At 41.8% G+C, this 26,682-nt stretch overlaps 1 protein-coding gene across 2 annotated transcripts in view; it reads right to left on the bottom strand.

Moving 5' to 3' along the window:
* The window catches only part of dpf1 (D4, zinc and double PHD fingers family 1), a 49,108-nt gene that overhangs the window by 8,666 nt on the left and 13,760 nt on the right, over positions 1-26,682 (bottom strand). For both annotated transcript variants that reach the window (XR_001336442.2, XM_005926565.3), the window contains exons 4-9: positions 23,623-23,730; positions 23,016-23,143; positions 21,619-21,708; positions 20,702-20,780; positions 20,468-20,599; positions 869-988 (exon numbers count right to left, since the gene is read on the bottom strand). Coding sequence is in view for 1 of the 2 variants with exons in the window: in XM_005926565.3 (XP_005926627.2) it covers positions 869-988; positions 20,468-20,599; positions 20,702-20,780; positions 21,619-21,708; positions 23,016-23,143; positions 23,623-23,730 (657 nt within the window). In the remaining variant the exon portion in view is untranslated. The remainder of the gene's footprint in view (positions 1-868; positions 989-20,467; positions 20,600-20,701; positions 20,781-21,618; positions 21,709-23,015; positions 23,144-23,622; positions 23,731-26,682) is intronic.

The raw sequence follows: 26,682 nt of genomic DNA, 5'->3' as shown, positions 1-26,682 counted from the left end.
TCCCAAAAACAATACAAGTTGTGCAACCAGCTCTTGTTTTTTAAAATTATAAAAAGCGTGTGCTGTATAATCATTCCCTGGAAAAAGCATGGTTCAAAGAAATCATGACATTCATGCTCATGATGAACATATGAAAACTTCTGATCTCTTTGAGTTTTGCAAGTAACTCTTTAAAAGAAAAGCCATCAGCTCACTGACAATCATGTTGTGATGATACCAGTATTAATGTTGTGTTCTTTGGTATTGTGACCACTTTAGTGTCTGGGCAACCACTACTTTAAGGTTTCAGTGTGGTTACTTTCCCTTAGCTATATCCAAGTCTGTGCAAACTGATTTTTAGGTAGTGTAATTAAAGATAATCACTTGCAGTTTGAAACACTGAAGCAAATGGCTAGTAAGGACTCTAGTTTTACTGTACATCATTTGTATTACATGGGCTAAAACAAAAAACACTGGTATGGTCCATTTTAAGCATTAATGAAAAGAATCAAAACTTTATTTTACTTAAAATGGGCCTATTGTGCTTTTTTGTTACTTTCTGTCATATAAAGTTATCCCTTATAAGGTCATTTGAAGCACAGAAGCCCCACCCACCCCGTGATTAAAAAGTCTCTTAATAAGATGCAGCCAATCAGAAGAAAGTTCCCTTAAAGAGTTGGTCAGTACCGAGGTTCAGTATACGACAAGTAATGATTATTTTGAACTGCCAATCGTGCAAAGCTACAAAGTTCAAGAATAAAAATCTGGAAATTAGCAAAATAGGGCCACATTAAGTAGTAAACATGAAATCTTAAGCCAAGAAATTCAATGTATTAAAACTGTGCCTTAACAGCCATTCTGCCAATCATCCCCTTCAGTGGTGCCCTACCTGAGCGTCCACAGTCCGCACAGGAAATAAGGTCTTCAGGACAGCCGGTCTTCTTTGAGCCTCCGAGGCAAAAGTCGCAGTAGCCGTTGGCAATGACTGAGCCATCCGCTGCTTTCTTGGCTGAGAGAAGAAAAAGAAAAAGGGGGTAAGAAAAACTTTCTCCCAACTGGACTCCTGGGGAAAAGAGGATGAAGAGCAAGAGTGTAAATTCATAAGTCAGTGTTATGAAATGTTGCCTCGGGGTGAAGAGGCTGTATCAGTCTCTCGACAGTGAGACAGATTGAAGAGGGAAAACCTATAAAAGTCATATCAGGTGAACAAAGCAACCATCACTGAGGTGTGCTGGGAAGCATGGTCAATGGAGTATTACAGAATACGAGTGATTAGAGATAAAATGATGAGATAACAAAGCAAAAGAAAGTAGACGTGTAACTAAGTCTTGGTCACCACTCATTATTATATATTTACTTTGGTAAAATAAGCACCAACGCAGGCCTGCTCTGGAGCCTGGGACTCTCCAAACACTGGCTCACCCAGCGAGGGTGGGACCGAACAGAAGGGAACGTCCGCTGGGAGCCCCTGGGGTCTAGCAAATATTTTCAGGAGTGGAGGAGGAGGGAGAGCAGAGGAGACAGAAAGAGAGAGACCGTGTGTTCCCGTGTATGTGTGCGTGTGCTTGTGGATGTGTGCGCGTGTCTGTGCATGTGTTGGGGGGTGCCGGGACAGACCTGCCATCATGCTGAGCACGGAGAGGCAAGTGCTCCATGTGAAGCCGTTTCATAATAATTATTAACAAAGAGAAATTCCCCCTGCCTGCCTGAGTGCTGTGTATATACTGTAAGTATCACTGTATGTGTGTGTGTGTATGATCCACACGTACCCCTTATCTCTCTGTCTGACTGTTGGTCTTCCTGCCTGTCTGTCTGTCTCCTGCCTGTCTTACTACTGTTGATTGCATAATCACTTTAATGGAAGCAATCACATAACCACTGCAGACTATTTGTATGTGTGCTTTCGTCTCAAAGATGTAATGCAGCGGACGGGTCCTTCACAGTGAGTCACCAGGCTGGTGCACTGGTGAATATACAATAGAGTGGATTATACAGGTACACACTCACACACATACAAGCTCAAGTGGAAAACCATTCATGCCGCAGGAAAAAAAAAAGCACTATAAGCAATACTGTGGTTGTGCTCTTATGAGAGATCATTAATCCATCCATTTATAAGGGTGGAGTCTTGCTAGGCCGGAAAGGGGAGGAGAGGGTGAATTTGATGGAATTTGATGTTGGAAAGGGGAAGGTGGAGTGAGAGGAAGAGATTGGGTTTCTACTCGAAAGGGTACGTCTTTAATCCCCAATGAGAAATAAAAAAGAAAAAAAAAGTCCTGATCAAGATGAGAGACTGGCAAACATAAAGACAGACACATGGGAGAGGAAAGGAATAATGCACTGTGTCTGCTACAGCAAAACCATAAGCAGCAGGCTCTATATCATGAGATCAGTGTAGTACTGTGCACCGTAACTCTGAGCCTGGTTATGCACTTTCATACTCTATATTGTAGAATCATGAATACTACCATCTATATTGGGTTATCGACTATCAACAGAGATAGCAATGGCAGTAGATTTACTGTATGTGTAAAACAGTGTCTATCTAGTCCCCTAGCATTTCAATATAAATGGCTGCAACCTCACATTTCTCAATAATCTCTTCTGCCAGTGGTGATATAATGAGATCTGCTGGTGTCAGCTTTTTCAAATGATGATAGTTTAATTGAAGAAAAAAAATTACCTGCACATCATCAGGCTGGTGTGCTGGCAAAGGTTAGACAGATATGTCCTGCCCTATTTTTCCCCCTTAATTAAAAATCATCAGCCAGCCAGTGTGGTCTTTTTTGTGGATCCAATTAATGAAATGAAACGCCAACAAAAAAATCATGATCACCAATATATTCATCTGTTTTTTTCTTGCTATAGTATTGACCAAGTTGCAGTTAAATAGTGGTAAAATTACATTTTATCCAAAATTAAATAAATATTAAAAAATGCAGTTCTTACATTTTCAAGTACATTACAGCAAGTCTAGCGGTGGAGGCAGTTATCTTGGCTTAATATTACAATCAGAAACCTATCATGTCTGTGTGCTAGCATGTTAGCATAATGTTTTAGTGCTTTTGTAGCTATTAATAATTCATCAATCATCATAAAATTCCCACCATGTCATTATACTTGCTGCTTACTGTAAACTGCTGGCTGTCTGTTACATAGGAAAAAAACACAGCCCAGGCATACAAAAATCCCCGTTTTAGCTATGCATGCCGGCATGCTAATATTTGCCACTTAGCAAAATAAAGTACAGCTGAGGCTAGCACTATCCTTGATCGCTGCTGATGACCAAAGGTATTTCATTCAGAAAAATTATCAGGGACAGACATCCCATTCAAAGAATCCTAAATTCATATATTGGAGATAAAGTATCTGAATTTCAGGAGCGGGACCACGCCTCCAGTTCTACAAGCTGTTCGTTCTCATTCACGTGCCCCACCCTCCCTCTCCTTTTCAGTTCTTTAACGTCTTCACTTCTATTTAGTACATGGGGAACTGCCAGGCCTGAGAGCTGCCGCCAGTCCCCTTCGTGGCCTTCCCCAAACTGCAAATCAATTCATGTCTAAGCCTCACCTTATCTACTAAAATGCTGTCAAACCTAAAATGAGGACATGGGCCCAGCGAGTAAATATGCATTTAATACATATAACATGCATATAATGAAAATCACAGCAAGAGCAAAGATGGTGGTAAAATTTCCCTTGCTTGGGAAAAAAAAGCTTTAGAAAACCTTTTATCGAACAAACACGGCAAACTTTTTTAGTGGATCAGAACTGACTGGAGATTCTTAAAATGTCATTTTTATGTCCAAAACAAATAGACAGTACTTCACAATAATTGTCCAAATAGCTCCCAGAGGTATTCAGAATAGCAGCAGAGTGGTGAGGCTTGCTTCAGCTCATCTAAATGTTTGTACAAGTGTTTTCAACCCACAGATGTATAGTGATAAGTCATTGTCCTGCTATGTTTCAAATCCATCCATCCATTCATTTTCTTCCACTTATCCAGTTCAAGGTGGCTGGAGTCTGTCCCAGCTGCCGCAGAATGATAGACAGGTGCACCCTGGACAGGTTGCCAGTCTGTCGTAGGACTAACAGAGAGAGACAACCATTCCCACTCACGTTCACATCAATGGGTAATTTTAAATGAATAAATAACTCCACTACCTGCAAGTCTTTGCCCAGAGAGAACCCACACAAACTCCACACAGAAAGGCTACAACCAAATGGTGGACATTCTTTATTCCCGTGAGACAACAGTGCTAGCCACCGCACCACGGTGTTGACCTGTTACGAATTCACTGTAAATAAAAATGTCAAGCATGGTATGGTAAGACTGGAGGAAAAGTCAGAAGGTGTTAGCACCATACTTACAGAGACCTTCCAGTCTGAACCAATGCGCTGGACCAATTAACTCAAGCTGCCACACGCTAGCGTTGATCCTGGGCCACATGTGCAAACCGTGTGACGTTTTGTTGCTCCATCAAAATGAAGCACAGGACACAGTCGATCAAGAGCGCAATGATCCTGGATGAGGATGCCGCAGCTATTTAAGTGTATTTACTTCTAAAGAAACCAGTGCAGCCAGATGTTTACTGCAGGAGGAGGTATAAAGCTGTAGAGACATATGCGGCTCGCAGGCCTGGAGCCAATGCAAACATGTTTTTGTCTTCTTGTTCTGGTCAAATAAATTGCTTTTATCTTCACTCCTTTTATTTGGGCTCACCGCTGCTGACTGGACCTCACAATTCCTGGCGGGATAAACTAGACAGACACACATGTGGATACAGACACAACACATTCAAGCTGTATTTCATCTGTGTCTCTGTAGTTGGGTGTGCACGTGCAGATCTTTGTTTGCCTTTGTATTTCTGCATGTGTGTGTGTGTGTGTGTGTGTGTGCTAGGAGGCCCCTGAGAGTGAATCAGCAGGTCCTGATGCATGTGAGTGAGTCGGGGCTGCCCGCTGGCCTGCCTGCGTAGACAAAAAAACTCATCAATGATTAAACGCCTGTGGCCATGTTTCAGAAGCTGCCTGCAACCACAGACACGCCATTGCCGGCAAATGGTGGGAGGGAAGGAGGGAGAGAATGGCGATAGAGAGAGCGAGACAATAAAGAGGGCTGAGCTAATGAGCAAAAATAAAAGAGATATATACCAAAGACTGAAAAGACTGGCAATCATCAGGTACCTTTCCTTCTCCTTCTCTTCCTCCTCCAGAACCCCTCAGTGCGGTTGGCTCTTCCCCACCTGTCCCCTTTTTTCCCTTCACCTCCATCTCCAAAATTTTAACCTGCCTCAACCATCCTTTCCTTTCCTTTCTTTCTTACCTCCATATCTCATTCCTATACCTGACTGTCCTTTCCCTCGCTCCCTCCCTCCCACCCTCCCCTCCTCTTCCAATTACCAGGAGGAGTATGAGCAGAACCGCACACTTCACAGCTTTCAAGTGTTGGAGAAAGATCCTCCTGGGAATTATCCAGCAAGAGATGAATCCTCAAATGCTCCTCACCCCCACCTCCTCTCCCCTGCTACAATACCTACCCTTCCCCACTCTTCCCCATCCCCGTGCTTATAATTTCTCTCTCCCACCCCGTCTCGTTTTCTCTCTCCTTTCCTCCTTCACGCTGCTCCTCGGTAACCTTGTGTTTTTTCGCCCTCCAAGCAACCTCACGCCGTTGTGTCTGCACAGCTGAGGTGTGTCACATTACTTTTTGCAGACTAACTGTATTCGCTCAAAGTTATTTTTGTCATGTTTGCTTTTTTAAAATTATTGTTATTACTAATATTATTAATGGTTTCATGAAACTGGGGATTTCTCCCAAAGAAAGAGGAGAAGGTGTTATTTTAAAGTTGCTTTTTCATGTTTTGCTTCCTCACCAGAGCGTGCATTACCAAGAAAAGCAGCATCTTTTTAGATGCACATCACTGCCCATTGAAAAAACAAGCTAAAAAGGTTATTTAGTCATAAAAGATCTTGTTTTCACCTTTGTGGTAATGTATTTCTCAGATAATCTGAGCCTTTTGATTTGACTACTTAAAGAAGAAAGAGAAAATCCAAACATTAGGACTTTCATAGAGCAATAAATGTTAGTAACAAAGAGAATACATTTCAATAAATCATTTTGTTGCTGCTGTTTATTGCAGTCACATGCAATGGAAATAGTATAAAGAAATATATGCTCTTTAACTCCTTATTTAAAGATCATATGGATGGTGGAAGGAAATAAAAAATACAAAGGCGCCATGAAGAAATCATGACTTCTGTGTCTGTGAGCGCTGCTCAAATTAACCCTGAATTCTTCTCCCCAGCATTGCTCTTTTTCTCTCTTACTTACACCTCCAGCGTCTCTTCCTCCTCCTTCACCCCTCTTTCCCATTTCCCTCCAACGCTAACATGAAACCAGCGCTTCAGCCTGACTGACTGGTTGATAATCTCCTCCTTTGGCTGACCACAGTGGAAGCCTCATTAATTTAGCGCTTTCATCCGAAAGGGAATTACCCTGGCCTCCCCACACACAAGATAACAGGCCTACCTGTTGACTTTTCGCACTCTCTTTTCCACCTCACTTTTTCCTTTAAATTTTCTCATAATTTCACTCCTTTTTCCTTCCTCTTTGTTTTTTTATTCAGCACATTCAAGCATGGTATTGGCATGACATCTGCTCGAACTGACTGAATTTAATATGATGTTTCATCTTCTTCTGTCCTACCCCCGTTATGTGCAGATACACAAAAAGGTAAGCTCGGCCATTGAGAAAGAAATGCGCGTTTCCATGGATACCACTGTCACAAAAATACAAAACTTGATTAATCAAGGTTGAGGTTTAGACGGGAATTAACAAGTGATGTCTGAATGCTCTCATCCCAACGTCTGTCTGGTCTCTACGATCACCGAAGGCAGCAAACGCCCCTGTAGGGCAGGTGCAGATGGGAAGAAGACATGAGGATCAGGTACAAAGGTGAGGGAAGAGAGGAGCAGGGGAGGATTTCGGGAACAGATGAGGCAAAAAGAAAGAGAAAAGAGGATGAGAAGGAGGAGGAGGAAGCACAAAGGAGAGAGGAGGAATGGAGGTAAAATAGAAAAAAGAAGAAGTGTCTCTTGTTGTATCGGAGCAGCGGCGTGTGAAAACACACACTCGGCACTCCTGTCGTCTCGCTGCTTAATGAGGAGAGCTTCTCTGGAGAAGCGCGTGCACGCACATACACAACGCGGGAAAAGACACCCGCGACCGCACGCATACAGTAGAGCGCACGCGAGCGCACACCGAGATTTACAACCAAGCCTTTTTAATAATAACTTTTGCCGTCCAGTTTCAGTCCCATCCCCCTCTTGCTCTCTTTAATGTGATGAATGAGAGTCCCTGTAACCCCTTCCAGCCACACACACAGACGCGCACACACATGCAATTACAATCTGAGATATTGTACAGTTTTTCCATGAAACAAAGGGAAAAGAAACAAGCAACATATAGGGCACAAATCACGTCAGACTACATTCACATAGATGCAAAATCCCAAATGCTCAAGAAGACATTTTCAGAGGTTTTTTTATGCAGACAACGAGGCAGAGATGCAGTCAGATGGAAACCGTCAGTCACAGATGAAAAGTCACTAGCTTCCTTCCTCTCTCGCTCTCTCTCGCTCTCTCTCCATCTTCCTACTTTCCCTCCTTCTTCCATCCTCTCCCCCTGTCTTCCTCCTTGCACTTTCATGCGTTCTCATTATTGCTGCTGCTCCCTCTGCCTCTGATTCGATCTCTTCACTCTGCTTCATTGTGCTTCTTCTTCTTCTGTTTTTTTTTGTTTCCCTCTTCCTTATTTGGCCTCTCTATTTTTCCCCCCTCTGCTTTACTCTCAAAGAGGAAATTGGAACTCTTTCCTGCAATCCATCTGTTGTCACACTGGTGCCTGCACCGGTGCCATCATGCTCTGTTCTTATTCTGTTTTCTCCCCCCATTTTTTTGTTGCTTTTTTGCACCCCACCCTTATACAACCACACATACACAAGCACCACTTTTACTCATGTCCAGTCAGCAGGTTGCGTAACTCCCAATGCATTGTGGGACTGGATGCATGCATTTCTGTGTGTGTGCAATGTGAGCGTGTGCTCTCAGAGATGACATTGCAAAGTAAAGAGGACAGAGACAGTTTTGGTGCATAATAAAACTTGATCTATGGCTGCTTTGTAATCACACTGACCCACAGGAACAAAGATACACACACACACAGGCACACAGGCACACGTACACACAAGCGTACAATCCGTCAGGCTCTGCAGTATTCTGATATGTGCACATTTAGCAAATAGACACACACAGACACACACTACCACCCCATAAATCATGCATGTAAAGAAATCACACACAAACGCGCACACGCAGGAAATGCCGATGCGTGCAAAACTTTGTGCACACACACACGCACGCTCTTACAAAGAATCGCTCCGTGGCTTGTGTCCCTGTCCGCAAAGAGTTAAAATGCAAATTATTAATCCTATTTTGTTCCAGGGACAGAGCCAGCTGGGAATGTGACTGTGAAATCCTGTTTGAATTGGGCCCTACTTCACATGGTCCACTATGTTAGCCCTGCGCTCTCACACGGAAATGTCAAAAATGACCAACCGGGGGTAAAAAAAAAGAAAAGAAAAAAGAAAAAAAAGAATAGATATGCATACAAAAGCAAAAATTTGACAAAAAAGTAGAGCACAGATTGTATTTTGTTGTGCCACCGCAACACTGAAATTAAGAGTGTGAGTTTCTGTAAGTGGTGACATTATCTTTGCATTTAATGCTGCTTGTGCTAACTTCTAATTGGAATTTTATTCTGCACAAACAAGAGCTGCAAGTGGCTTCGTTACTGTACGAGGGGGCTTGGCAGCTTCCCAGGAGCAACAACGCTGTAGTTTAGACCAAGTGCAAAAAGTTTGCATCCCTCAAACCTTTTACTTCTCGCTCTTTCCAATGTTTGCATTGTTCCGTCAATAATTTACAAGCGTGACGTGGCGCTCAAGTTTTACGGCTGCGGTAAATCCATTCACTGACAGAAAACTAGACAGCAGGAGATGGATGGAGGGTGAGCGTGGATTTGGCACGGTGGTAGGGGAGGGGTTGTAGTGTGGTAGTGTGGGAGGCTTATCCAAACATGGCCAAGACAACTGAGGGACCACAGAACAACCATCCAGCAAGCCACAACACCACATCTTAAGACAGAATACCAAATGAAGCAGACTCCAATATTACCCTGCCTTCACCACTCCAACTGTCTGGGGGGATCTATATGATGAATCATGAAGAGGGTTTTTTTTCTTCGTCTTCTTTTTCTCTCAGTCTGTTTAACTCTCTGCTTCTCGCTCTGCTTCTCTCTTTGTCTGTTGTCTCTCTCCCATTCTTTATGTTATTTTTAATGAACTCTGCACCCCCTCCTGCTCCTTCTCCCTCCACTTCAACTTCTTCCACCCTGCCTTCTTTCATTCTCTCTCCCCCTCTCCCTCCTTCCATCCTTTTTCTTCTTCTCTCCATAGCTCTCCTTCCCTCCACCTCTACCACCTATCTCTCACTCTCTCTCTCTCTCTCTCTCTCTCTTTTCAATGTACATAACAGTGTACTCTTTAGGAGGGAGCCCTGGCGGTATCCATGGCAACCGGATTGCTAGGCAACAGCCGTTTCTCCCTTCCTTTTTCCTGCGCCGTGCAGCAGCGGCAACAATCAACCAATCAAAAGCTGAGAAGGAACGTTCGAGTACATGAAAAGTTCAGAACACATCCAGAAAGCAGTGAATGCTGGTTCCACATGTGAAAATACACACAATGTACTGATGGATGCACCAGCGACACAAAAATATACACCAGCCTTTCCAGTTTAATGAAGTTGTCTGCACTGCGGTGAATATTCAGCTACTTTTGAAGATGTTTTTTTATCATTTGTCTTATAATCAGATCATTTTTTTCATTTTTATGTCTTTGCTGTTTCAATGTAGCAAATTTAACGTAAATGTTTCCTGCATATTAAATCAAAATGAAAGGACATGACTCAAGTTTAATTAGTCTTTGGATTGAAACTTAAAATCAGCAATGTGTTTAGGCCAGCATGATCTTATTCCAAAACATGAGATAATCAGGAGAAATTATCTATTTGTTCATGTAAATGGAGAATATATTTCCCGTTTTACCTGTCACAGGATTCATATCTTTGATGTAGTAGGATGTAGGTTTTTGGCTGTACCACATGTGTTCTCTAAACTCCACAGAGAGGACAGGTCAACCAAGGGAGCACAGTATTAAGATCATCTGTTGTATCTGCACAAAAAATAAATTTTTCTAATCCTAAACAAGTAGCATCATTGCCTAAACCCAACAGAGTGGCTCTGGTTCCTAAACTTGAGAAGTTTTTAGTGCCTAAATTTAACGAAACAACAAACGAAGTGGAATCATCTATAAATGATTCCAGGGGACTCGAGTTGTGGTTCCTGGGGACAGATGAAATGACTTAATAAGCCACCAACCCCTACAGTCTCCAGATGCAGACTTTTTTGCCCCTTTCAAGCTAATAAAACTTCACTTCCTGTGAATGCACATAAGTCAATAGATATGCATGCAATACGCTGAACGGGCTGAGATATGAGACAAAAAAAACAATTAAATGAAAAAAAAAAAAAACTGGGGTTAACTGTGTCCATGAAGATGAATCACAAGTATGCATTTTCAGAGTATGTCAAAAAATGTCATGAGACTGTTAAAAAAAAAACTATTAAAAAATCTTGGAAAAACATGGAAAATGTCTTTTCTTTTACAAAAATTTATGGGCATTTCTTTAAACTCTAAAATTCTATGTGTAGTTGTAGTTTTAAAAAAAGGGGGGGGGGGGGATATCCGGAAAAAAGTAATACGAAAAATTTTAAAACTGTGTTCTTAAGCTGGAGGGTTTGGTTGTTTTTTTTGACCGTGTATGCAATTAAACCTCTGGCCATGAATGAAATTTAGGAGACATGCTTCAAAATCTTATAAGATGAAGCTAGCAGTAATCAGAAGTCTATTAAACACTAAGGGCATTTAATCATAGACAAAATGAGTGCATGAAACATTAAGCCATTGCTCCACTTTGTCCCTAGGACTTACAGTGAGGTTTTGGTAGCAAACAGCATTTAGTGCAAAGACTTCCCATCTTACGAGACTCAGCGAACTGACAAAAACTAGTCCCAGTAGAGACACACATCTGTATCTGCCCAGTGACATTGCTATAAATGTCAGTGCAACAAACACGAGAGCTGCCGGAGTCTTCCAACACCTCAAATCACCTTTTCCGATATTCTGAAGACAAAGACAGATGGAAGTAGAAGGGGGGGGGGGGCACTGCTGAGCACAGCTGAATGACAACAGACACAAAGTGGGTAGTGGCCATTTCAGGTTCTCAGTGTTTGGTTGATCAAAATCCTGCTTCGCTTCTGCCTGCAGAGAGCAGGAGGAGAGCGGGGAGGCCATTTTGAAACACAAGAAAAAAAATGTAAGTGGGGAAAAAAACCACAACAACCAACAATGGTGAGTAGGAACAGAGGGGTACTGACCTTCAAAGGGCTCAATTACATGTCTCACTCACACACACACACACACAAACACGCACACAGACAAATTTGGAGTTGGGCGTGATTGGCCATACAGCACTCTCACGCAGCTCAGTGTCACAGAGAGGCGTGCGCACATTCATGGGCATGCATGTGCGTGCGTGAGTTAGGTGCATTTTTTTAATAACACACACACACACACACACACACACACACACACACACACACACACACACACACACACACACATTCTGTGTCCCTGCTGCTCTACACCGTAGGACCGTCTGTCCGTCCAGATAAAGTGGCCTCTGAATCTCAGTTCTGATTTGAGAGGAGGCTTCATGACAACTACAACCCCGTCCCTCTCCTCCCCGCTCCCCCACTTCCATCCCACCACACCCCCCCCCCCCTTCTCTTTTTGTTTTTTCTTTTATTTCACTCAGTCATCCATTCCCGTATTCACAGGTGCTGTTTTGCTCTGTTTGGGTTCTTCTCATTTTATCTACCCATCTTATATCCCGACTCTTCTCCCATTATTTTACTCTTCCTCGCGCTCTGTCTCGCTCTTCTTTTTCCTGATTTTCTCTATTGAAGTCCACAAAACCAATTTTCAGGTGGACAGTGCAGGGCCGACCTCTAAAGTAAACATCCCCCCTTACTTCTCCCCCCTCAGCCTCCTCCCTCTCATCTCCGTCTCCTACCCCCAGCCCTCCAACCATCACACCAATGCCAAAAAAAGACCCCCACCTCTCAATATTCTGCTCTCCCTCCCTCTAACCTCCAGCCTCTTCTACTACTTCTCCTGTTTGGAGAAAGAGAAACATAGTATGTTGTGCGGTCATGAATTTTAATGGCGCAGCTCATTTTTGAGTAAACAGTATATCAGCTAGGATCCAGGAATACGTGGAGGGTTAGTAACGGTGGTTGATTTTAGCGATGGTACACACAAACAAAGAAATTAATTATAAGGAAAGCCAAAGCAGATGGATGAAGCAAACGGAGAGAGAATGGAAAGCGGGGGGGGGATGCAGAGCAAGATGAGGAAAAGAAAAGTGGTGAAAGATGGACTCGGAGAGCAAGAGGGAAGGAAAAGCTCATCTCCTCGTGGAGTAATCTGTCGTTTATCACGCTGATGGAAAAACAGAGAGAGCAGAGAGGGGCGAGGCTCCAAAAAAAAACCCAAACAGACTTTTATAGTTTCTCTAATAAGTTTGTGTGTTTTTCGGCTCACCCTTGTGTGTCAGGGATGCTGCATACATGCTATAGTGTCTAGACAGCGAGAATATAGCATGAATTATGCATGCGGGGTTGCTCTCATTCAAGGGAAGCCGTATTAATATTATTACATATGTGGCAATACACCAAAAGATGGAGGGTGGAGGGTGGTGGAGCCTCTTCCATGGCACTTGGCAGACTGGTTAAATGTAAAATGTTGCACACACACACACACACACACACGTGCACATATATAGACACACACAAACACGCACATCAATGCATTTACACTCACAGAGTCTTGCAAATGCATATGCACTTGTGCATTTGGAGTCTCTCTCTCTCACACGCACACACACACACACACACACACAAGCACACACACACACACACACACACCAACCAAAAGGCTAAGCTTTCTTTTTCATTTCAGCAGAGAAGATTGGGTTTTCTGGAGCCGCGTGTGCGTGCATGCGTGTTTGACTGTGTGTGTGTGTGTGTGTGTTCACGTGACCATGTGTGTGATTTCTGACTGCTTGGGAGGGAGTAATGGGGGATATTAAACAATTCAAATGCTGTCTCTCTTGCTCTCCTCCACTGGAGAGACCTAATACTGCAGCCTGGCCACACACACACACAAACACACACATTTTACAAAAACACACACAAAGATATATATAGATAGAGAAATGTACATATATATATATATATATATATAAATATATACATATATAATATATATATATATATAATATAGATATATATATAAATATATATATATAATATATATTATATATAAAGGACTGTTGTGTCCTGTCAGACAAACGGCCAGTTTAAAAACACAAAACACACACTGCCAATTAAATTGAGGCAGTGTGGTTTCACTGTGGACATTGTTGCAGTGCAGATAATGTGGATGTGTGTGTTTTGTGTGTTTATCTGTGTGCTCTATTCTGAGCAAATTGCTTGTTTTAAGACCAGGAGGAACAAAGAAAGAGGATGATTCGTCTGTGCTCTTCTTTCAAATGTCCACAGCTATTTCTTTTTCCTTTTTTTTGTGAACAACTGTAGCCAATTTACTCATGATTACTGACCAAAACACAATCTCCCGTAGGATAAATGCATGCTATTGTCCTTAAAAGAAGTCTTCAAAAAACAAACAAATCACACACACACAGAAGACAACACTGAACGCCGAACACGGCAATAGAAAACTGGTCCGGGGGATGAGAACAAATAGCCAAAGAAAAAAAAGCAATTTTGATGCTGCAGCTGACAGGATCAAGAGTCGAGGCTTGATTCCCAACCTGTTCATAGAAACCTAAATATTTGCTTTACTTGTTGTTCATTGGCACTTATTGCTCTCTTATCGTACCCATGATACGTTTAGCAGAGCCGTTGTAGCCTTGTGCTAAGTGCAGGCTTGGGATCCCAAACACCAACAGCAGCGTTCTGCATATACTACAGTACCATTCGGTGAATCACACTGCAAAAGTGATCTCTGGACAGTCTCGTGCCATATAATGTCTGTACAAACCTGTGCCCCTCCAGATTTTGCAAAAGGCCCCTTTATAGCTTTGGGAAATCTGCCAGTTTTCAATAATTTTCACACTTACTTCTCACAGTTCATTTTATTTAATAGGTAAAAATAACACAGGGAATAATGTGGCATGAGAGGAAACCAAGGTGAGTTTTAAAGAGAATAAATGTCCACAGAGGTGTGACTTTTTTCATGATGCACAATAATGTGTTCAAGACAGTTGTAAGCAATTACATATATATTGACTGCAGTCTAATAAACCGCTTCATGTAGTGCCTGGGCCTGGGCTCCATTTCCCAAAGGCATCTTTTTTACTAAGACTGTCGTCAGCAGACTTACAATGGGCCTTAAAATGCTTTAGGGAAACAGGGCTCTGTTTTGTATGTGCAACCTCACTGGAAAACCAACAGGAAACTGACTATTATTTACGTTTGTTACACCTGTGTCATTCCTGTTTAAATGGTTTCTATAAAAAATTAGTGAAAACTCAGTGACAGTGAACATGATTTCTCTGAAGTTATTAAATGTGATGGGCCTGTTTACATTGCGTGCAAATGTTTCTAAACTACAGTTTACTGCATTTGCCAAACCAGGTGTGCAGGCGTATCATTTTAAAAAATCAGTTTGGCTGAGTCAACAGTGATTAAAGTATGGCATGAGGCATAAAAAAATATTCCTTCATTAAAGTCGAATAATCAGCTTGTTTAATGTGTGCTTTGCTGGACTCACTGGTCCCTGCACTGGAAGGAAGCATTTGCATTGCATCTGAACTCACAAGGTGTCTAATTAATCCAAAATGAATATAATTCTGAGAATTGTGATCTGGACGCTTCAGCAGGAGCTAAAATAAACTTTATAACACCTTACATACTTTACAACTTTGCTTCAGTTTGTAACAGTACTACAAGTCTGGATTTCAAGCACACCACAGCACTGAAACTGTGCTTTTAAAAGTTTTACATGACCTCTTAACAATAAAAATTACTGACCTAGAAGATTCTGTCATTTTAGTATTCATTCATGTAATTTTTTAAAACCTTAGCCCTGATTTTAATATTGTATTTCATGGTATTCTTATCTCTCAGCTTCTTCAGAATCAAAAGAATTGTGCTGAAAATGGTTTAAATGTTATTTAACCAACAAAGGTTTTACAGTTAGACTACCCAGATAGCAAAATTGGTATGGCCCAGATCTGGCCCACACAATGTGCTTACACATGGCCCACATACCACAAAGAATGACGGCCCTTTGGTGGCCCAGATCTGGTTTGCCAGAGGTGGCCCACACATGGGCCAGCACAAGGCCAGTTGCAGACACACTGTTGGCCCTGTGCTGGCCCAGAACAGTTTCAGCTCTGGCCCCAGATGTCAGCCTAATGTGTACCTTAATCAAGCCATGTAATAACAACATCTGCCGGAACATAATAGTGCAAAAGTAATATGACGAAACTCTGTATGGACTGATTCTTATATAGTGCTTTTCTACTCTTCCAGATTACTCAAAGTGCTCTATACAACATGCCACATTCATACACTTCCTCGAAATTGAGCGCTTCTTAACTACAGGCACACACATTCTCACTCTTGACATGCAGACTAGAGGAGCCAGGGATCAAACCACTAACCTTCCAATTAGTAGGTGACCTGCTGTACCTCCTGAGCTACAGCCACCCACTGGCAAAGATGAGTAAACCGTCACTAGGTAGTGGATAAAGTGTACACTCACAAACCTGTCAAACCTGCATTTGAAACGTTGGCTACCATAGCAGTATAGTATTGCAACATGGCACTTGGGTCTTCTAACTAAAATAGGAAAATAGGAACATAAATAGTGCCATCATTGCCAGACCTGGCCAACATCTGGTTGACATACACTCTGTCATGACACCAGTTAGTCAGAAGTGCCAGCTTGATGCCAGATCTGGGCCAGACCTGTTTTCTATGAGCCTGGGCCACATAAACCAAACCACAATCGGGCCAGATATGGCATGCCATCACATAGACAGTGCCATCTATGCCAGGCCTGGCCCATATCTGGATGACATACCACTTACCACACCAGAAGACAGCCAGCAGTGCTGACTTGATACCAGATCTAGGCCAGACCAGCTTGCTATGTGGGTAGGGGTTACATCTTCCTCAATAACCCTGTGCTTATATGGGGTCCCCCAGGGGTCCATTCTTGGCCCAGTCCTTTTTCATACTCATACAGGAAACAGAGGTCATTGTGTTTTAACCTTTACAACATTGTCCCTATAAGGAATTATAAAAACCATTTGCGAGGAACCTGGAATTGATTTTTAACAATAATCTAACTTGTGACAAATAGATTAACACAGTCATTAAAACTAGATTCTTCCATCTATGATAGTAGCAAAAGTGAAGCAATTTCTCTGATTCGGAGACGTTAAGAGAGCGATCCAGCTTCGCTATTATAATAATCATTATTCAGGTGTCAATTTGTCAGTGCTTAGCTGCAGTTAGTCCAAAACGCTGCAGCACGGTTATAAACTGCCACAAGCAAGCAAGACTACATATCTCCCATATTCAAGCCCCAACTGGTCATGGCAGACGGCTGCTGCTCTCTGAGCTCAGTTCTGCTGGACGTTTCTTCCTGTTAAAAGGGGAGTTTTTCCTTCCCACTGTTGCCAAGTGCTTGCTCACAGGATTCTCATTGTTGGGGGGGGGGGGGGGGGGGGGGGGGGGGGGGGGGGGGGGGGGGGGGGGGGGGGGTTGGTATTTATTGTAGGGTGTTTCTAATTGTTTCCTATGCAAATAAAAATTAATTGAACTAAAATGAATTAAATATTTGCATTTCAAGTTCTTTTAACTGTGTTGTGTTTACGCGGGTTTAGTTGCTTTATATTTCCTTTCTTAAACCCTGACATTTTAACAGCATTTGGCCACACTTGTGCTTTAACCTTAATTGTAACATCATCATGGAAAGGCGCTGCTAATGCGGGTGTAATGTTTGTTAAGCGCACCACCTTAAACGTTTGTGTTACTATACACACACCATACAAACAGAGAATGGGAATGCATACATCCATTGCAAAATTTTGAATACTAATGTTAAAAAGAATAATTTGGAAGATGCCAGTGCAGCTACCCATATTTTTTCATTTTGTTTTTATTGTTATTACTTCCTTTTTGTTCAGTCAGAACTACAAATATGAATGTTGTGAGATTGGGAAAAAAATCACTATATACACTAGAGTTCATATTTTGGAGCTAATGAATGTCACAAAACGCTAGTTAATGGTTTAGATACTTTAGTCAGTCTGAAAAAAACATTTCATCTGTAACCCAGCATAGCTGTCCACATTCTCTTCAAGAAGAGCTGAAGGCATTAGCGAGCGCTATCATCATTACTACCTCATGATATTATGGACCACTGCATTAAGAGATTCTCATTAGGCCCTTGATAGCTGCAGCCATATTGCATCCTGTAAAAAAAAATGTACATACACTAGAAGTTGATGTCTAAAGAGTGTGATGGAAATGTTCCTTACTGTAGTATGACTTGTAAACTAGCACTTCTTTAAAATTGATCAGCGCCAGTTAAAAGCTCATTAACAACTGATATGCATTCACAGCAAAGGCTGAGGTATACAATTAAGTAAAATAGATGATGGTTGGGTAGAAGAACCTTTACTGTCTGGGTAATTTCATTTCTCTAACTTTCAGTATCCTGGTCAGATCTCCCAATGCCCCTTAGAAATGGATGCATGACTTAGACCTTTTTTGACTAAGTACTAATTTTTAGTTGGTGAATTTAATTAGATGAATTGCACCTTTAACTCTTGAAATCATAAAGAGAGATGGCATGGTGTAAGTCTATCACAAGTGTAAAGTTCTTTTTTTAATGTTGTCAGAAACACACAAAACAGTCTCTATGTGATAACATATCTAATTTGGCTTGATCTCACAATAAATGTGTTAAATGTGCTGTCAATATTACCATCTGGTCCCATTCTTCCCAATAAATCTTACACTGTTGAAAAGTCTGATTATTTCCACTTAAATAGTGCCATGTTTGTGAGGACAATTTGTGGGTTGAGCAGCAGAGTTGAGTATGTGAGTTGCTCTAATGAAAAAGTTGCCAAATCTTCTCTGTGGCTATGTTCAGTCTGTTCTGGATTGTCTGGGTAAAGAGCTGTCGGCCAAATCGTCCTCCACACCTTGACTGTAAATCTGTAGAAGACTGCGGTTCCTAAATGTGGACAGGATGAGGAAACACAGTCTTCTTGGGACACCCACTCCACAGCCTATATCTGATATCAACTGTTATATGGAACTAGTGCTCGCTCCAAATAATGCTGCATCTTGGTTTTACAGAGCATCATCTTAAAGTTGCTCTATGCCACAGGCCCTATTCAGATCAGTCAAACTTGGCATGCTTGGAGCAGACACCAGCTGACCACTATCAGGCAGCAATCAGACTCCTAATTGTCACCATCTTGGGTACCAGGAGTTCAAAACAAGAATCAATAGGAGATAACTCATCTGAATTTCAGGATTGGGACCACACCTTCATACCCTTCCGGTTCTCGATATATTACGCCACCCTCCCTCCTCTTTTTCAGTTCATTCACTACTCATTAGTACATGCGGATCTACCCAGCCTGGGAGCCACCGCCACTGAAGCCTTCCTCTACCCACAGCCTCAATTCATGTTCAAGCCATCTGCCATTAACTACTAGAAATGCTGTCAAACCTAAAATGAGGATGTGGTCCCAGCTAGTGAATAGCAGAAGCTGTTTGACGTTGACAGAGAAGACCTGGCAAGTTGGCAACTCTGCTGCTCCACCCGCAAATTAATTTTCAAATCCGGCACCATGTAAGGGGAAATACACAGGCTTTCCAAAAGTATAAGATTCATTGCATCGATTAGACAAGCATTGTTACAACAACAAAAGGATCGACCAAAAACAAATGTCCTCACTTTTTGTGCTAAGATTAGTCACAGTAAACACCCAGGCTCACAGTTATTCATAAAATCACAACTGCAAATAGTGATTGAGAATTTATGAACAATGTTTTGAACTTTACCGAAGAGATCAACAGTTCACACGTCATGACCCATCCTTTCTATGTGTTGGAAATAATTTATAATTATGTTGAAAAATGAACATTGTCTCAGGTGCACGTATTGATCCTGCTGCTGCAGGAAACCCTACAAAGCTGCAGGAGTAAATAAAACATGTAAAAGCAACAACTTCAGCTCCTGCTAAAGTTTGTCAAACCCAGATTTGTGGCAGGAACCTCACAGCGACTGGTCTGTGTGTGCACGTTCTGAAAGCAGGTAGCAGGGCAGGCACAAATCACAGGCACACAATCAACATATACAAAAATGTATCTGTTGTTTTGCTTATATTAAACACTGTGGTTGTGCTTTATTTCAAATAGACATTCATCATTGCGACTGACATGACTGATGATCATGTGCTTGTTTTGGTGTTCCCTCAACCCGCCCTATGAATAGCAAGCATGCTACATTATAATGATGCATTTGTACATTCAGAAATAGCTATCTTGTCACTTCTGAAAAGTTTCTATACAGTATTGATACAGTGGTAATAGTAGAAGTTTGAATGAGGTCTGACAGTGACATTAGCTCAGGGCTACAGCAGCCAAATCCCTGAAAGGTTAAACATTGCAAGAAAAGAAAAAGAGCAAAATTACCCTAGGGCTAACTTTGCCTCAGGGCAGTCATGCTAATATTGAAGTGTCATGTGCCACGTTCTGTAGACTTGAAGTTAACAGAGAACAAAAGTGTGACAATCTGCGTCCATCAGACTCAAACTAGTGCAAACTTTCAGTCCCACTGCAGGGTGTGGTGTGTCCTATAATGCACGTTTAACCCCTTTTTCTTCTACTAAGGAAGCTCACATTGTTTGACCGCGGTTGAAAAAGGTTCTAAAATGTGAATAAGAGAGAGCTGAAAACTCAGCTTAAATCTTATTATAAAATGCACACAAGTGCACACTGGACTTGGCTTTGTCAGCACTGTACCCATCCCTAATGCCACTGGGGTAACTTCAAGGCAATCAGCTGTGATTATGAAGGATGGTTGGTATGACCCTGAAAATGTTTTATACTTAGTCTGTTTTGAATACAAATATTCTGAAAACTCTCCACAACAACCTGCAAATGGACAGACAGATAAGTGCAGACTCACGCTTGTGGTTGTTCTTGCGTTGGAAGGGTAGCGTGTGTCGCTCTGAGTCTTCTTCACCCTCCTCATCTGCCAGGTGTGTGTGAGTGTAGTGGTAACTCAGCCCTGGGCGGTTCTTATAGCGCTTCCCGCAGACTGGAACACACACGCAGTGTATAATATTAGATTTATCTACGTTTGCAAGAAGAAACGAGAAAGGAGAAACTTAAATGAATCCATAGAAAATGTGACGCTCACTGTCACAGACATAAGGCTTGTCTCTGTCTTCAATGGCAGGCAGCTCTTGTCTCTTTCTCATGCCCCCAACACCATAGGCCTGCAGAGAACACACACACACACAGACAGACACACACACACTTGTAAAAATACATGTAATATAATCATAAAAGTTTGAACTTCCACGCTTATTATGTACTAAGTTTTGTACACTCATACACAATAAAGACAGCATAGCAGCACACTCCTCACTCACTGTTTCACAATACACACACACACACACACACATACACACACACACACACACACACGTTTGCATTCTAATCATCTGCTCTCAGTGTAAAGCTCCACTTCCAGCAGGAGGGGGCTGATGACACCTAGCAGGGGAGCAACAGTTCCAATTAGCAACCCTGGTGTATGTGTAAGCGTGTGTGTGTGTGTGTGTGTGTGTGTGTGTGTGAGAGAGAGAGAGAGAGTTTGTGTGTGGTGACTTTCAGAATGCATTGCTAACACTTGATTATCTTCCCATAGGATCCCCAAAAAGAGTGTGGGGGAAAAAAAGACCTGTCTGATCTAATCAAAGATGTTATAAAAGAGGTCTTCCCAGCATGATTTTAATCACTGTATCTGTTTGCATTTATTTGCAATAACTTCTAGTTTTGTGTAATGACACTTCACTTCAAAGTCTGGTACACAGAGAAAGCACGAAAAGATTTCTAACTTATATTTTGCACTTATGTGAAGTTTCCAGTAATCATTCCTTATACACTGTCACGTCTCCAGCACTGCGTGCCTTTATGTCTTACAGACAGGACACAGATTCAGAGCTGATAACTCTGAGCTCAGACTAGGTCATTTGTTTTTTCCTGATTCTGCTCTTCCACATTAACAAGTAAGTAATTTCTGTGGAAAAGACTGAAATGTCCCTGTTTCCTTACTCGTGCTTTGGTACGGTTCTTGCGCTTCGGAACATCTTCATCCATGTCATCCGCCTCCAGCTCATGAGGGAAATCCCCAACAAGCAGCTTCTGTTGGTGAGATATAGAAACAGAAAGGGAGAGATGGACTGTCATACAGGTTAGTTTCCTTTCCTTTTATCGCTTAAGTCATTTATTTTTCCTTTTACCCTGCATGAGCCCATATGTTTAAATTAAATTGCGCACTTTCCTGCTGTTTTTAACTTGTTCGGATGATCCCAGCATGAAAGCACTATTAACACTGAACATAACCAATACTTTCACCGTTTTGCTGCAATAAAATATGACAACATTTGAATCACAATTTTCTCAATTAAACAGGTAGATCATGCAAATCTAATAAAACTGGCCAAATCATGGGATGAGGGGGGCATAACAGAATGAGTAAAGGCAGGCAGAAGTGTCAGACATACTCTTCCTTTTGGGTCAGCCAACAAAAACATACTTCCACTTCCTATATTAAAACTTGATAGCTTGTTTTACCGAACTCCATTGTGTCCTAAATACCCCAAAAAGGTTCACTTGAGTATGCATTACAGCCTATTCATTAGAAACTTCATAGGCTGTGCAGAGTCCGTTGTGATGAATAAACTGAAGACTATGCGTAAAATCAGTGGAGTGCCCCTCTTGGATGAGAGGCTTTTAGCGTTCTATTAGCAAGAGCTTTAGTAGGACTAAACATCTATTTTAACAAAGACACCAGCTTTGTTCAAATATATTCATGTGTGGAATATCACAGACACTGAGCTCAAATATTGTAGTAAGAAAAGTGTAAAAAGCTGACAGTTGAGTGTTTGATGGGACACACGGTATAACGCCTGCCTGCTGAAGAGCAGGAGTTGGGGGAAGCCCCGGATTAGAGGCCCTAAACACGACTCCAGCTCTCAAAGGGCCACTGTGAGCGCTATTCACTCAACTGCTGATTGATTAGCTGTCCGTGAGAGTTCAACAGCGGCAGCCTCGAGCTGGTGAAATACTCCAGACAGATGAGCATTAAGTTTTTGCACATAAGTTATGTTTCCTTTTAATGTAAAGAAGAAAAAAAGAAAACTATTTTCAAAGTCTGTGAAACAACTGAGCGGGATCCCCGTAAAACAACAAGCCACAAGTGCAGTGATGGGAAACACGCACACGCTGTCAGGAGCCGCAGGAGCCCATGTCACCGCCAAAACGCACACTCCAAGAGAGAGAGAGAGAGACGCGCACACACAAAAAGGCATAGACAGACAAAGAAACGCAAACACAGATGGATAAAAAAAGACACACAGTCTGGCATGAGAAGAAAACAACAAGACGTGGAGAGCAACAAAGAACTACAGAGAGAGAAACGACTGAGGAAAGAGGAAGCAGCATCTCACCTGACACTCGCTCATGGGCTCTTCTTCCTTGGTTTCTACCTTCTTGTCCAGGGTTTCCCCAGCAAGCAGCGACTCCAGCACGGGACCGTCTGGGATCCCCCCCTCCTTCTTTAAAGATGCCTCGTAGTCTGTGGAACGAGACGATTACAATCAGAAAGCAGCAGAGAGCACGACTTCACGCTGGCGTGCACAGCCGAGCTGACAGAGCCCCGAGGACACGACATTTGGCTTGTTCATGAAACTGCAGTGACTTTTAGCATCTCTACGGCACAGAGGCTGAAATGATCATGGCCATTTTAGCGTCATATGATTGTATAACACTTGTGGAAAATTGCTGTTTTTAAATTTTCTCAAAGCATTAACCAATTGCTGTAAAATGTTGGTAAAATAAGAAAATAAGAAAAGTTACTTAAGCATGAGGTTAAAGTTTTCTACAAATATGATCACTCCACTGAAGTTAGTTATACAATAACATCCATAAAGTTTTCAAAGAAAAGAGATATTCTGTGTGACTTTGAATTTATAAGCAATGTCTACCACACCTAACATAGTTGAGATATTCTGCAGTTTCTTTCAAGTGTTTCTGTTCATCCCATTTCCTACTCACCTATCTTGAACTCGATCGGTACAAGCCGCGGGTCCTCCAAGATGTTTAGCCGTCTCTTCTTGCGCCAGCAGCGAGCGGGGTATGTGTACAACTGGCCCGGAGCGTGACCTGAAATACAGAGGAACACACATACTGGCATGATTGATACATTAATTAGTACATGAAGGAAAGTAGGTTATTAAATAATCATAATTCTGGCATGTCAAAGTCTGATGTGCTGGAATAAATTACCAAGTAACTAATTTTGGTGTTTTACATCATTAACTAGACAGCCCACATCCAGAGACTGTGAGCGACTGTAGACACAGCGGTGCTAAACGCTAACACATTTTATATTTTACAACATTTCGCAGTTATTTATTCAGGTTTGTTATTTTAGTTTATCTCGAGAGCTCGTGTGCAGAGCAGTGGCCCGACACAGATGGTGTTACAGAAAAGGTAGCATTGCATAAGAACTAAACATTTATTCTTATTCTTCTGCTTTAAATAGTAGTGAAATAGGCATTACACCCTTTAAGTAAAAGTCTTCATCCTTAAATAACAGTGTAAAAGTTTTACTTAAAGTATTAATTATGCAGTATTCTGTATATATAATATTTATATTACAGCTAATTACTTATATACTGCTGTGTCACTTTATCTATAATACATTTATTGGAAGATTTATTTTTATATTCGGCAAAATAAGACCTAAACTAAATTGTACGAGTTGCAACTTGCAAATACATAGTGAAGTAGAAGGAGAAAACAGTATAACAAATAAATAAAGAGCAAATACATTATATAACATAACTGTACTTCAGTACATTCATCACTGGTACTATCATTACTGGGTGTTGTGAGCCTTTAGCCCAAATGGCCTTGTTGAGGAAACTCTAGAGGGACCACTGGCCATTGGTGTTACCTACTGTTACCATCTTGTGACCACCAGTGACCCCTGTAAATGTACCCCTGCATTTATGTGTCAACCTGATCTCGTAGTAATTCATCCGAAAGTTGGTGTTCTTGGGAAACTGCTCTGAAACTGTTTTGAAGAGGGCTAGAGCAGCTCATCTCATGAGGTGGAGTAGGTCATCTAGTAATCCAAAGGTTAATGGTTCAATCCCTGGCTGCTTCAGTATAGCATACAGACAGATACTGAACCAAAGTTGCTTTCTGATCCATTCACCGGAGTGTGAATGTGAGACAGAAAGCACTTAGGCAAAAAAACATTTAAAAAAGTGCTTCTGTGACTGGGTGTGAATGGGTGCTTATAAAAAACGATATATGTACATGTGATATAACAAAAATATAATACTACAAAAGACCCTCAGCTAACTAACCTGGCCATGTCTTCAGAGCAGACAGGATAAAATCAGGAGAGGCCATAACTAGTGAAAGTGATGTACTTAGAGTGGAAACTTGCAAATGGTCAAATTAAAGCTGAAAATAAAAAAATCGGGGCAGCACGGTGGTTAGCACTGTTGCCGCACAGCAAGAAGGTCCTGAGTTCAATTCCACCATCAGGCCGGGGTCTTTCTGTGTGGAGTTTGCATGTTCTCCCCGTGTTTGCGTGGGTTCCCTCCGGGTACTCCGGCTTCCTCCCACCGTCCAAAGACATGCAGCTTGTGGGGATAGGTTAATTGGATAATCCAAATTGTCACTAGGTGTGAATGTGCGAGTGAGTGTGAGTGCGACTGGTTGTTTGTCCCTGTGTGTTAGCCCTGCGACAGACTGGCGACCTGTCCAGGGTGTACCCCGCCTCTCGCCCTATGACAGCTGGGATAGGCTCCAGCGCCCCCAGCGACCCTGAAAAGGATAAGCGGAAGCGAATGGATGGATGGATGGAATAAAAAAATCTCCTGTTTTCTTTTATGACCCAAGTTGTGCTTTCAGTAGTTAGATTACTTTTGACTGTTTTGTGTGTTTTTAAAGATGACATGAAACACTAATTTACACCATGGAGCCCTGCTCTCAAAAACCGGCATGGATGCAACTCTGTCTGTGAAGCTGGATTTAAGAAATAGGTGCTTAAAGTTTTAAAAACATGTTTAGCGCCATCTTCTGTCAGTACGGAACGTGACGTCATGTGGTTGGTTGATGATAATAGACTTATATTAGCTTATGTTAGCTAGCTCAGTGTTTCCCAACCACTGTGCGCATAGGAGTGCCGTGAGAAATGATCAGGTGTCCCGTGGAAGAATATATGGTTTCACCTGATTGGTACGCTAAGCGACCAGCGTAACGGGCAAAACAATTACTACATTCTCTTCCACTAGAGGGCAGTACAACTTCTTGCTCCAATTAAACGGGTTGCCAACTGCCAATTAAACAGAAGAAGATGAAGAAGAAATTACATTGTCATGCGACAATGCAGGGTGTAACAGCAATAGATAAATATTTGAAAAGCAAAAGTAGTCAATCTGACCTGGGTCCTGGAGAAAAGTCCAACCCAGAGGAAGGTCCTAGCATGAGTAGTAGTCAGAAGAAAGCAAAAATGGTATATTGGGAACAAACTATAGCCGCTATAGCTGGTGCATGTTTTTTGTCAATATGTTTTTTGTGAAATTTTTTGTTTGGTGGTGTGCTGTGTGCTATGTGCCATGGCTCCAAAAGGTTGGGAAACACTGCTTTAATGTAAGGCTATTAATCACAACCAACCAACCACATGATGTCAGAAGATGGTGCTAAACATTTTTTTAAAACCTTAAGCACTTGTTTTTTTAAATCCAGCTTCACGGAGTTATATCTACAGTATATCAGTTTTGAGGAGGGCTCAGTGGTGTAAATTAGCCTTTATATGTTTAGTGTTTCATGTTGTCTTTAATTACTTGAACTACCACTAAACTACAAAAATGTAGCTTATTAACTGTCATTCACCACTCTACAGCCCTGATGCCAGCTAATGTGGCCACAAATGTTGGTATGGGTATGTGACACTACAGGAAAAATCATATTGTGTCCTCTGTGCACCATTGGATGCTATAATAGTAGTTATTGGATCTCAGTGTGACAAAACCACTCCAAAGAAAAGTGTGATGGTGCTGTGTTGGGTTAATGTGCGTGTGTAAAATATCCAAT

This window comes from Haplochromis burtoni, unplaced genomic scaffold, assembly GCF_018398535.1.
Source record: "Haplochromis burtoni strain Fernald_Lab_line unplaced genomic scaffold, NCSU_Asbu1 Contig_94, whole genome shotgun sequence".
NCBI classification, from domain to species: domain Eukaryota; kingdom Metazoa; phylum Chordata; class Actinopteri; order Cichliformes; family Cichlidae; genus Haplochromis; species Haplochromis burtoni.
Note: the sequence above shows the minus strand (reverse complement) of the source record. Positions and strands in the feature narration are given on the sequence as shown.